The 13,957-nt window shown below is 45.8% G+C and overlaps 1 protein-coding gene across 1 annotated transcript in view; it reads right to left on the bottom strand.

Moving 5' to 3' along the window:
* Positions 1-11,353, bottom strand: part of alk (ALK receptor tyrosine kinase) — a 320,052-nt gene extending 308,699 nt beyond the window's left edge. The window contains exon 1 of the mRNA XM_053846084.1: positions 9,824-11,353. Coding sequence (XP_053702059.1) covers positions 9,824-10,589 — 766 coding nt within the window. The 5' untranslated portion in view covers positions 10,590-11,353. The remainder of the gene's footprint in view (positions 1-9,823) is intronic.
* Positions 11,354-13,957: the final 2,604 nt, after the last annotated feature.

The following is a 13,957-nucleotide window of genomic DNA, read 5'->3' on the forward strand; positions in this document are numbered from 1 at the left end:
TTTGTTGGAGGCCAGAGGCCACATTCCCACCACAAAGCAGAACCTTGACAGCAAAGGGGCAGAAAACAAGATTTTCCAAGAAAAGAATGTGATTTTCTGGTTTCTGGCATTTGCTACCTGCGATGTTTCAAACTGAGTTTCCCAACTCCCAACAGTGAAAAGACACAAATGTCAGCAGCCTTCAAGATGGACTTATGAGTCTCTCAAATCGTTTTTCGAGGCACCAACTATCATCTCTCGCATGTAAACTCTAAGCTTGCGGCGGAAGAATCTGTGCTAGGTTCGCTATTTGCTACCACCTTTTGTCAAATACCTCTTACTCGACAGAGACTAAAACTTCATTTATTCAAGACTTTGTTGCTCCAACCGACAATTTGGGAACAGCCGTTGTGTTGTCAGGGTTCTCACCGGGATCTTTTCTGTTCTGGGGCCCCCAAGGTAGGTGAAAGACCATGTAGTACACATGCCAGGCCTGTGGGTGGTGTGGCAATGTTTAAGCAGCCAACAAAGAAAATGGTATGTCCAAACAAGAGTATCGTATTTCATGAAGCATTATATTCGGAAAGTGGGCTAAAACTCTGAGGTTCAAAATTACGAGGTGTACTGGTGAGAACAAGGGTTTTATAGGCGTTCGCCAAATTTCATGTCTTTTATAAGCATGTTTTTCAGTGTTTTGTGGGTCTAGATGGATTTAGAATTGTATTTAATTGTATTTAAAATTCAGTTTAGCGCAGCATCGTGGGATGAACTGGCCTCAAAAGTCAGCGGTAAATTCAAGAGCATCTTAATAATAGGAGTTCCACTAGGATCAAACACTGGATCTCAGTACTTTGAGACACAGGTCGCTTTCCCTCATGTTACCTTTTGAATTTTCTACAGTTTTAAGCAGCAAATCCCGAGTTCATGGTGAAAAATCGAGTTGACGTGGCGGCGATCACACTGAGAAAGATACACCCGCATGTCCCCAACTTCTTTAAGAAAGTTTCCCCCACGCATTATTTCTCCTCCTCATAATGGAGCTGGCACATCACTCAGGAGCTCTGACGTACAGCTCCTCATCGCGCCTGCTGTTAGCTAAACTTGTGCTGCGCGGCCTCTCAGAAGCATCACCATTCATCAAACAGGCAGCTTTTCTTTGTTTTTTTTTGTTGTTGAAAGGAACAAGGAAGTGGCATAAATAACTAAAACATCAGGTGAAAGTGGAAGAACGGCAAAATAAAAGCGGACAAAGTCACCTTCTGCGTAAAGTGAGGTGGACTAACGCTCTTAATGGCATTAGCCGCTGTTTACAGGAAGATGTCTGGACCTCATTTGGCAGGCGCCGATGATTTTTCTCACACCTTCTCAGATGAGAAGGGCCTGACTTTCCGGGTAGCAGCGGTGACGCTGGTGCGTCAGCAGTCTGCTGAAGTCCCACTGAGCTACGTGAGTGAGCTGAACACATAAACATGCACGCAGACCAACAGAATTGGCATCTGCGATTCGTGTGTTGCAAACTTTATTCGCCAACGCGCAAATGCCACTGCAGAAATGCAGTTTGGAAAACAGTTGGTTTAACTCATCGCAGTCATTTAAATGAACAAGTATGACTACGGTGACACTGTACACTGTACACTGAAAATACTTTTACCTGGATGCTCCGCTAAGTTTCGTTGATTCTTGGGAGTCGACATAAATGAATTCTGGATCCAAACATTTCATTCATATTGTCGGATTTCGACATTGAAAAACAAACAGAAGTACTAAACACTAGGTTTAGCACCAACTTATTTTGTTTTCCAACCTAAATGTACAATACAACTATCAAAATAAAGTACCCACTATTTGTCTCATTTTAATAAACAAACAATGGCATGCTAATGTTTAGCAGCTGCTTCCACTCCGCCACGCTATAGTGATGTCACAGGCAGGTCAACTAAATAAAGCGGTCTTTAATGCCTCTCATAAAAAGTGCTGAGAAACACTTTGTATAAATCCCATATGTTCTATATGCTACAATCTATTACATTTTGAAATTATTTGTTCAGAAGGAAAACTTGAATATATATATAATAATAATAATAAAATAATAATAATAAAAACATGACTATTTCTACTACTACTACTACTAAATAAATGCGAAATAAAGTTGTGAGTTTTTTCATTTCTTAAAAAATATTTTACACAACGAGATAAAGTAGTAGCTTGAGCAGTTTAACTCCCAACAAAGGTGTCACGTATTGTATTATTATTATTTTTATAGTGATTCCTAAACAAAAACATGCAAGTCTGAAGTCACGTTGAATGAGTGAAATGGTTTGTGAATAACAATATCATGGTCACCTGATCCATGGTCTCCACACCAAAGTTGAAATTGTTCACTTCAGTCTCTAACAGCGACACACAAAACCAAACTCTGCCTGTGTCAGATGTGTTTAGACACATCTGACACAGACGATACCTCCCAACATTACCCGCCATCCTCTCCCTCCTTTGAACCCCCTGGTCTGGCGCTGCTCCCCCACAGACAACAAGCTGAATTCCAGCCGTTCAATTAACTGGATTACACTCGACACACTGAGACGTCCTGCCTCACATCATCTCCCACCGTCCTCTTCTCCAACAACTTTCACTCCAGCTGACATTATCTGTCGGCTATTTGGGTTATTTATAGCGCTCACGCATGGCGACACAGAACGTAACCTCGCACCCACCAATTTCAGACTCGGATAAACGTAAAAACCTCACGGATATATAGGTGATTCGGACGCGTCTGAGTCGACACGTCGGATTGCGTAGACGGCAGGAATGGTTGTCGTCACAAAAGCGGCGTTGTTTTAAGGATGACAGTCGCTACTACATCTGACAAACCAGTGTCGGAGTGTGTTCGCATGTCGTTGGGAACAGCCACCAGGACACTTCAGGGTAACTTGAGGCATCGATCCTCGAGGTCGGCTCCTCGGGGCCCGGAGGGGGACGTGGGGCGCGCGGGGCTGATCATAGAAACGCATAAATAATAAAGTGCCTTTCTGACTTCCCATTGATTTTTCTATTAGCAGCTGATTGATACAAGCTTTAAATGTCAGGACGGCCATTGATTCGCCACCAAGTTCGCGCACTCCCTTTCAATGTCAGGTCGTTTCCTCCCGCGGCCCAGCAGCCTTCCACCTGGACGCGCTAAATTAAAGGTCAGCTGTTGTCTGGGGGCCACGCGGCCCTTCGTCTCCTCCGCTGCTGTTCGCTCGGATCTTGTCAAGTTGGAAGTTTTGTACGTCAAACACCAGCCTGGTGTGTGACCACAGCAGGGACGGGTGGGTAACAGCACAACCATTGTAAGCAGTTTTCAGGCTCATCACCCGAGACGTTCCCACTCTTATCCTCGCGACATGACATGCCTCACGTTCGAGCACCTCCGAAACAAGTCGGCGGAAACTTCTGCATATGACTGATCGAAGTACCTGAAGGAAAACAACAGTAATGATAATATTTATTGCTTGAATGCAGCAGCAGGTCAGCCAGGATTCGCCGGGTAATACATCAGCAGAGCTTTCCGGCCAAGAATTGCAGCATTTGTTTATATGAGCCGTTTGGCAAAATGAGTTTAGAGACACACGAGCTGCAATAACAGCGTGAGTGCTCGCGAGCTAATGCACGGAGCAACATCTCGTGGACATTAAACAACAGTATCATTTGGATGAATTAGTTTTGTTTATGAAGCAACTTTGCAGCGGCAGAGAGTCTGCAGGCTTCCAGCAGGCACTTCAGGAGCTCGGAACAAAACACCAGACACTCGCGTTGTTGGTGGGCAAACAGCAAGGTCCAGCGGAACGTTCCTACCACACCCTGGATAGCAGCTTGTACTAGCACTTGGAGGTGAACATTTCAAACGTACCCTTCCTCTTTAGCAGATCTTAAGTCAACCTTTCAACACATCCTGGAGGTTGTCTCTTTCACTCACTTAGGGAAACAGCGGCAGGGTTTGAGCAGTAAATGGTAATAGACCTGCTACAACTAGTCGACTATAGAGGCAAGCAGTTAAAATACAAGGTTTCAAAACACCATCCAAGCTATCTAGAACATATAGTAGTGTCGGTGACTTACTCTTAAATAGTCAGATAGGTTTGTCTCGGGTAGTTACCCAAAAGGGAAGCAATAAATGACCCAGGAATACTTTGCTTTTGTGGTCCCAAAGAGGGGCATTTTGGGTACGGATACCTTTTGGCCCCAAGTGAGTGAGTGCAGGGGCCTAACTGGATATTTTAAATGATATCCTTGTATCATTTAAAAAAAATACATTGGGGAAGCAAAAATGACAGGGTAAGCTGCTTGAGAAAACCTTGTATTGCATAAAAACACCCAAAATAGTTCGCAAAACAATCCCTCCAAATGTCTCTGTCACGGTTTTTCGCCAATTCAAGAAACTTTCAGTGAGACAAAATAAAAAACTGCAGACGCTACCGTTGCCAGAACTTCAAATTTATATAGAATATTCATCCTGGAGGTTCAAGCATCACCTGTATTTCTTCAATAAACACTGTTCAATGCAAATCTGAACCGCCATATGTAACCACGCGCAAAGAAAAGTGATGTTAGAATGCATGTTTGGCAAAAAAATAAATGCTAATATGAAAGAAAAAGGGATCCCTGAGCAAGAAGGCCTTTCTTTATCAACACAATCCAGTTTTAACCCAGGTTCATTATGTCGACTCACAGCTCCTGACAGATATGTTTTACTTTCAGTCTCCACAGATCAACGCACCATCACCCCAAAAGCCACAGCCACGTAAACACCAGTGTCAAGGCGTGTAATCCAAGATTACGAATTTACTCCGGAGTCTCTTTGAGATCTCCAAGAAAGTGCAATATTTGCCTGAGAGCTGAAAAGCCTGGGCACGCTCCGATTCTGTTTTAAGCCTCTCAAAGGAGTCGGCGGACTGGGGATCCTCAAATAGAAAAATCATAAGGGCATGTGTTCGGCTGGCGGAGGGGTAAACATGGGAAGGAAAACAACATGTCCGTGATGCCGCCGCCGCCGCCGCTTCTTCACATCGCTGAGACAAGGGACGAAGCTCAGGGTGCTTCTTTAGTGATTCCACCGGAGCATATTTACGACTCCCTTTAGTGGGAATAATCAAGGTTAATGCAGTGGAGGTCAACTCTTTATCACATTTGCTCTGCACAGTTTCCTTCCACTTATGGTGTCTCTCATTAACGCACCCCGCTTCTCCCCCTGAACCCCTGTAGGGCCGCTACGTACAAATGCAGACTTTAATGCGTTGCTTCCCGAAGGCACGTTTGCTGATCGTCGAATTATTCTGGGTGCCATGTTGGGTGTTTATTTCATGCTAATAGCCCGCGACTCACCGGAGGCTGGGAAAACAAGTGATCATATTCCGTGGAAAAATGTCAGACCTGTCGCCGAAACTCCGTTGACAACTGAACCCTGTAGCCAGCTATTGTTTATGTTGTTTACCTGCGTGTTCAAGTGATTCTTTTTTTTTTTACCCTGCTGTGAAAAGCGCTTGAAAAATAAAATATCCAACTTCACCAACATTGAAGCATCTTCTGATGCCAATATGAGGCTTCACATATTATCGTTTGGCGACCAACTTTTTGCCCCTCTCCATATTGTTCAAGTGCGGACTGTGAGTGAAAAGCATGAGGTGCTATAGCGCCACCCCATGGGTCAACCCCTACATTGACCACTTCCTTTGTACATGCAGACGAAGACATGATTCACTTGAAAGTAACACAGAACATAGACACTTGACAGCAGTCCATAGATGTTGACATAGGCGAGAGAACGCGTTGAAGCAGGAGCCTCTTAGGACTCCTTAAAATGTGGAACCCTTATTTAGTGTGTACCTCAACATGCATTTTAGGGCAACCGTTTCAGATGTTAAATTGTGTTTTTATTGTTCACCATATCAGGGATTATGGGGTCACAACTCTTAAGCATCAGGTTGTTCATCGTGTCGGGGAGGTGAAGAAGAAGAGAGTGAAGGCAGGGTGGAAGGAGGAGGAGACAACAAGACGTCAGAGTAGGCAGAAAGGAGACTCAGGAAGATGAGCTAGAAGAGTCGGAGGTGAAGATACTGAGCTTCACATCCGGATAATGGTGACGGTCAGAAATGAGAAGGACACCTCTTGAGAAGAAGTGTGGAGACAGTCGGAAGGTTGGAATACATGGAGAAGATAGACAAGTGTTGAATTATCAGTCTAGCAGCAGGTGGAGGAGGTCGGTGTCAACAGGCTCTGGAGGTACGTCTTGGACTGGTGAACCCAGTTGGGCACTGCTTCAAAATAAGGAGCCCCCGCGTGTTAGAGCCGGAGAACAAACACAGCAATGTCACATGGACATTTGGGTTTCACACTATTTTGGTCGAGCTGCCCAGCACATGAAACACAAGTGGCTTCACAGAACTGGGAGCTTTGGCCTCTAAAGATTTAAACCCTTCAAGCCTTGGAAAAACAGAGCACTTCTCCAGCCGTCCAATGAGAAGACAGCGTCGCTCTTCCACCGTCTGAATGAGAAAAGAGCGCACTAATCAACTATCGCTGAAATTCACGCTGCTTTTAAAGTAACAAAGGCTTCATGGAAAAAAAAACACTCTGGCAATCATGTAACTTCAAGTGCAGTGAAACATGCGTCAGAGTTTGAGGACATAAATGAGGACATTGTTCTACCAGCTATAATGAGGCAGCCGTCAGACCACCGACTTCAGTAATAACTGTCACGGATTTACACTTTTCTTCTTTGGCCATTTCCTTTCAGGGGCTGCTATGACTCAGCCCAACTTCCCGAGTCACACCTGTCCTCCTCCATCACATCCATCCATCTTCCTCAGCGCTTCCCTTCCACCTACTTTCACAGATCGACTCCACCTGCTGCACCTCGCCTCCACTCTCCTCTTCACCTCTATTCTCCGTCCGCTGATCCACAACACTGGAACTCCCCCGTGCCACTTCACTGTCCCTCCTGTGCCAGTGGAGAACGTTCCTGATCTTTCAAGCTGAGAAGCTCCAACTCTCACTGAAACTCAACTCATCCCTCTTTGCCAGTTAATTACAGTTTACAGATCCTGACATCATCAGCAAACATCATGGTCCTTTGAGACTCCTCCCTAACCCTGTCTGTCCGTTTCAAAGGCAAACAAAAACAGGCTGAGAGCTGATCCCTGAGGAACCTCTGCTCTCACCTTGAAGCCCCTGGTCAGTCCTCACTCCCTGACTCATGCATGTTCTGCTCTACTTCTTTCTCTTTCAGCTTCTGGTGTCGCCACAGCGGATTATCTTCCTCCATCTCACCCTGTCCTCTGCTTCCTCTTCTCTCAAACCTACAAACCTCATGTCCTCCTTCAGCACCTCCATCAATCTCCTCTTTCCTCTCCACCTTCTGCCTGGCAGTTCCAACCTCAACATCTTCCTACCAATGTACTGGCTCTCTCTCCTCTGTACATGTCCAAACCATCTCCATCTAGCCTCTCTGACTTTGTCTCCTAAACACCTGAGCTCATGTGCTGTCCCTCTGATCCTATCCATCCTGCTCACTCCCAGAGAGAAGCTCAGCATCTTCATCTCTGCTACCTCCAGCTCTGCCTCCTGTCTTTTCCTCAGTGCCACTGTTTCCAAACCATACAACATTGCTGGCCTCACCACCCTTTAGGACACCTCCCTTTGATCCTTGCCGACACCCTCTTGTCACACCTGACACTTTTCTCCGGTGATTCCACCCTGCCTGCACCTGCTTCTTCACCTCTTTCTCCCACTCTCCATCACCCTGGACAGTTGAGCCTCAGTACTTCAAATCCTCCACCTTCTTCATCTCTACATCCTGTATCTCACACATATTCATGTCCTGCACAATCCTCCCATATTTCTCTGGTGCTCCTGCCTTCCTCATACTACACCACTCTTCCTCTCTCGGAACTACTCCCTTCGACTCTCCTGTACCTTATAGTTCCACCATCATTTCCTCCTTGTCCTCATCGTATTTCTTGATAAAATTCGGAATACCTTTTTTCTGCCTCAACTTGGACCAAAACTTCCACTCAAACTTTTCATCCATTTGTGACCTGCAGTTCTGCGATACACCACTAGAAGACACTATATGAGGAAGTACCATTTGCCATCTTCTTGGTGTTACACTCAACATAGAGCTGGTGGCCTTTTCAAGTGGCCCCTGTTCCAAATACTTCACTGCATCACCATTTATAGGTTTAATTGTATGCTTAAAATGGGGGAAAAAAACTGGTAACATGCGGCAACCAGCCTGTGCCCAGCCTCAGCAAGATGGTTCCTCTGTTCCTCCCCTGCTCTCCCTAGTCATCGTGCAGGTCACTGGTCTGGGCTCCCTCAAGTGCGCCTGCGAAGTCTCCTTGACAAATCCGTGAGATGGAACTCGGACATGTTCAGTGATATTCTTCACTGAACCTTTATATATGATGGATACATGGATGCCACACTATCATGGCAGTGACCACCACTGTCCAGGAAAGCTTCTCCTTCACTCTGTTGTTGGGCTCCTCCACCTTCCCTGCAATCTCTTCTTCGCCTCCCTTGCTCGCTGAATAACCCCCAGGTAGCAAAGTCAATAGAAAAGGTATTTTTGAGTCAACCAAAATATATTTCAGCGAATAACGCTGTGTCATCTGCATCAGTGTCGGCCTTCCCATCAAGGTGGCTAAGGAATTGTAGTGATTTTCCAGGAAGAAGCCCTGGTGTATTGCAGCCTTCTCTGAGATAATGACTTAACTTGCGTGTGATCAAAATAAACCAGTGGCCGACCTCCCTCCCGCAGTCGAACGATGCTCCGCAGAGAGACGATGAAGAGGAGAAGCCCCTGTTTTGTCACTTCATTCCATGGGCGCAGATGTATGTGAACAATAATCACGGCAAGGGAGGAGTCAGCCTCCAAGAAACACCACTTTGGGAAGAAAAAAAAAAAAAAAAAGAGAGTTGAATCCGCATGCAGCTGCAGCTCCGTCGCCCGGATGAGAAGGAAAAGTGCTCCAGCCCCGAGGGAGGCACACAACCACATCAGAAATGTCATGACACAAGCAGGAAAACAGCCCGTGGCACCGCGCTGGCGCACCTGAGGACGGGGGGTCTGTGCTCGGCAACAGGTGATACATCATTCCCAAACAAACACCGCTTAATAGCCAATTAACGATTATGACCGGCGCTGTCAAAAGCTTTAATGAAAGCAGGGGAACACTGAATGAAGACAGTCGCAGCAGCACCATGATGGATACCCGTGTTGTCACTTGTTGGTGGGATTGGGTTGTGATGGATGACTGTTCGAGGTTGCTGTATGCTCTTGGAACCATCATTCATATCACAGCGCCTCCCCCCACCCGGCCCCCCACCGGATTTATGGTTTCCTAAAACATTACGTGACATAGATGGTAACTTTTAAAGATGGGTGGGGGGAATCATTTGGGTTGAATAATAATAAAAGTTTACATAAACTATGTTAAATCTCCAGAAACGTACTGAGAAAACTGCTAAAAAAAAGTGATAAAATACAAAATAAATAAGTCATTGGACTTTTTTTTTTTATTGCAAAGTTTGTTGACACATTGTTTTTATTTCATTTATCTTTTTTATTTATTTATTTGTTTACTGCATGAAAAAACTAACTGGTCCTGACACATGCTGTGTCTGATTCTTTAAAATATGTGTCGTGATTTTTGTGATAAGACGCGATTTACACGTGTTAACATTCTCGGCTGACGCTGCTTACGAGCCTATTGGTGGATGGATGTGATGTAGATGGCAGGCCTGCGTGCGTGCGTGCGTGCGTGTGTAAGTGATCAAAAGGCTTCAGGAAGCCCGCACTCACCCTGAGATGATATCCGAAGAAAGAGGCGGGGGTCTGCGGCGCGTATGGCCGCGGTGTACCGGTCCTCCACCCCGGGCACCTGCGCCTTCTTCTCGGGCATGATCCTGACCCTCAGCCGGCCTCCATCGGCGCCCAACCACCACTCCAGTATAGTCGTGAGGTCCATCTCCAGGGTAAAAACCGGGGCCTCCTCGTGCACGGTCAGTCCCCCACACCCGGTCCGGACTATGTCTTCTCCTATTTCCACCACCACTTGGTTGGATTTCCGACTGGCTTTGGTCAAGCCCAGTTTCAGAACTTTGGACAGCGGTTGCTTGTAGTAAAAGAGCGGCTGTCCGTCATCTGGAGCCGAGCTTCTATTCCCAGCTTCGGCAGACTTTGGCTCGACGAAAGTAGCGATGGTCTTCTGTAGAGGAATGCAGTGCATTTTCAAGTTGGCGCGCACCGCGTAACATCCGTTGTAGGTCTGACAGTCGCCATTCAGGGGTCTTTTGATGAACTCCGCCAGGTAATAACGCAGCAAAGAGGGCACCGCGAAATCCACAGCGAGGGTTTTCCTCTTGATCCGAGAGTTGATGGTTTGGTTCAAGTCACGCTTCCCCCCAGACTCGCCGCTGGCGCCCCCGGTTCCTCCGCCGCCGCTGCTGCTGCTGCCGCTGCCCGTGTTCAGCTCATCCATCCCCGCCGTATTCCTGGACCAGGCGCACTGCAGCCGCGTGCAAAACACCGCAGAACAGAGCCACAAACACAAGATCCTGGCGCGCATGGTTAAGCGGTTCAACTTGAGCCTGTGAAAACCAAACGTTCCGGACTGCGCTTCAAGTGCGAATCGATGATCCTGCGTCGGTGCGCGCTGTGGCTTCTTTAAAACTGGCTGCAAGTCATCGACGCTGTCCACCCTTCCGCCAACAGACGCGCAGCCATTTCCACCAAAAAAACCACTCACCTTTCAGGCTGGACCGACGAGCAGCGCACTCCCCGGGACCCTGTTTAAAATGCCAGTCCAGTCCGCTCCGGGCTCCTTCACAGACTCCCTGTGTGTGTGCGCGCACGCGGGTACAAGTGGTCTCTGTCAGCAGCAGCAGCGCCCCTCTATCCGCGCTCAGCAAAACCCCGCATTTTCAGCGACATCCAGGGGGGTTGAACTTTCCAACCGAACCCCAGCTCCTGGTTAGTTTCACAACCCTGCGGCGGAGTCTCGGGTTAGTTGCCTTCTGATCCGCTCGTTGCGCATTGGCTCGGGTGGTTCTGGTGACCAGCTGCAAACCTCCGCACCAGCAAGTCCCACAGAACACGTCTCTTTTGCGCAGAAACAGCAGCAGCCAGTGCAGGAGCTCCGCAGATTCTTCTCTCTTTTTTTTTTTTTTTTTTTTTGGACGATGCGCCCTGGACGCAGCAGCTGTGACGCGCCTGGACTTCCACTGATAGCAGAATTGGCAGGTGCCCGTGATATCTCCAACCCGGCTGTGAGGTCCCTGCCTCCTCAGAGCTGCACTTTTCCACCCGGATCCTTAACTGATCATCCAAGGGTCAGTGTTCGGGGCAAAAAAAAAACCGGGAAAAGCTCCGCCTTCAACTCCAGCTTGCTCTCTCCGTGCCGCTCTCCTGTTGAAGCCCCGCTAGATGGCGTCATCTCACACTGGTGTGAACACACGCGCCTCACTTTCACAGCCAAATCCATTAAAGCTCTAATTGCTGTGGATTTTTTTTTTTTTTCCTTGAGTCTAATGAGATCTCGTTAAAGCCGCAGGATAGATGAGGGCAAAAATGTATATGTTCGCAGCACCCAAGTCTCGGGATTAAACTTTCAACATAAGCCAAGTACTTGAAAATAAAGCCTGGTCATTTTAACGACGTTGCGAGGAGTGAGTCGCCCCCTTGGAGGCATAACTCGACTCTGGTTTCCTCCCAGAAACATACAGGTTTTCTACCAAAAAACCAGACAGAAGTCCTGAATTTAGCTTCATTTTTGTTTCTTCAATATTGTAAACGAAGAAGAAAACAGTAACAATTATGCCCTGACTTTATATGCTTATTTCTTATCATATACTTTTTATTTTCTAAACTTTCTATCGAAATATTATAGATATAAATTATTCATATTGGAAGTGGTAAATATTTTGGTGACATAACTACGGAGCATGTATGTAAATATGACACATAAAAGACTTTACTGTCTTTGATAGCTTTTCAAAATCTTGTGTTTTTGCTATGATCTCATGACGTCTGCACAACTGTAGACAAAGGGCCGCATGTGGCCCCTGAGGCGCACTTTGCCAAAATAAATTAATAAAAGAATCAATATTTTTTCTATGCATAATAAAGTTATTTGTCTTCATGTCAGGTTGTGTGATATGGGAGGACTATCATCATGGATAAAATGCAGCATAATAATAATAATAACAATAATAACAACAATAACAACAACAATTATTATTATTATTATTATTATTATTGAATACACATATGCATATGTTTGCATTCTGAATAATAATAATAATATATTGAAATAAATAATGAAATAAAAACAACGACATATTTTTTCTGTTTTAAATAATAAATTATAAAAGTAATATAAAGTACATAAAAAGATATATGTAACATATTTTACTATGTTACCATTATTTAAAAAAAATACACATGACTTTCTTCTTCTCTTTCTCTTTAGATGATGTGGGCAAATTTCACATCGCTACTGCCACCTACTGTCCTGTTGAGCTAGTTTGAATTTGACCATTAAAGAAATCGGCAATATTTACACTAAAATGGTTTGTAATCATGAGTGTTTTCTCACCTTATACTTGGCGATATATCACACTGTTGTACTTTGACGTAATAAAAATTCCACTGCAAATATTATGTCATAAGTGTGTATATGATAGATGATGAAAAATATTAAAAAGTATACGAATTTGAGTTGTCGTCTTAAACTCTGAGGTCCATGCAGTTCAGCATAAATATTCATGTTATTTCAGACGCTGGTACGGTCAAACCTGGCTAGCAGAGTGAGCACTGCATTCCCCAGTCAGACCTTCCTCAGGTCTGGAGGATGACAAGTCGACATGGCAGCAGTTAGTGTCTTGTTAAACTTGACATATGTAGCTGTGTGAGACCATCTTCTTCTGAGGCCAGCTCACACTGGGCACCATTTCCCGGGAACAGTTGAGAACACTTACTGATGTCCAGCCCAGTTTGGCTGCAGCACGTCGTGGGTTAACCATGCTTGTTTACTTCCCACTTAAAGTGTTGTGCTCAGAGCGCTGACCTCTTGAAATAGAATGTACTTACAGTAGACTTTCTGTGGACGCGACTATGCGGCCTCGGGCAGAGGTCGTAGGCGGGTCGTAGAGGTCACGTCCAGGGTGTAATGGGTCCAGAATGATGTTGCCTGCATTGGCCGGGACTCAGTTTAGTACCGTGCAGGTGGTCTGCCAGTGATTTCCTCCTCTCACGGTCCCGTCTGTCTGCAGCAGAGTGTTCCTCTTGTTTGTGAGCCGAGTCCAAACCAGACAGTGATGGATGTGCCGGGAACACACTGTATTATTGCAGAGTACAACGAGACGCAGGGAGTAAACACACACACACGTCTGTCTGCGGTGGATTTTGCATTCATAAAATCAAGAACTTGAATGTGCTGAACTTGAGTCACACTCGTACACAAAAACACACATGATCATCGTCAAAGATGGTACACTATGTTCTATTGCTTTTGAAGAAACTTCTTCATGAAACGTACCTTCATTTGGAATCCACTGACAGACCTTTGAAGCTGAGGCTTCATGAAGCTTCAGAGAAAAAGCTTGGCTGAAACGTGAGCCATGTGATGGACCGTAACTAGACCAAAGAAGATGCTCTGTCACGGAGGCACTGATGGATTTATCAGTTTTTCGGCTCATGAACCCAGTTTCATTTCACAGTTCACTTTGATCCAAATGGCCACCGTCTCAACCATAGTCAACACGAGGACACGCAGGCTTTCTCATAGTTTGTTGCGTGTCTATCTTCTGTATCTAAAGGCTTCCCTGGACCTCCAGCCTGTCTGCTGAGAAACTTCTCCAGGTCTACCAGAAGCAGCTACGTCTGGGTCCAAACTTCACTCCAACCTCAGTCTGACTTTGACTCTTGTTATCCTTG

This window comes from Synchiropus splendidus, chromosome 16, assembly GCF_027744825.2.
Source record: "Synchiropus splendidus isolate RoL2022-P1 chromosome 16, RoL_Sspl_1.0, whole genome shotgun sequence".
Taxonomy (NCBI): Eukaryota; Metazoa; Chordata; class Actinopteri; order Syngnathiformes; family Callionymidae; genus Synchiropus; species Synchiropus splendidus.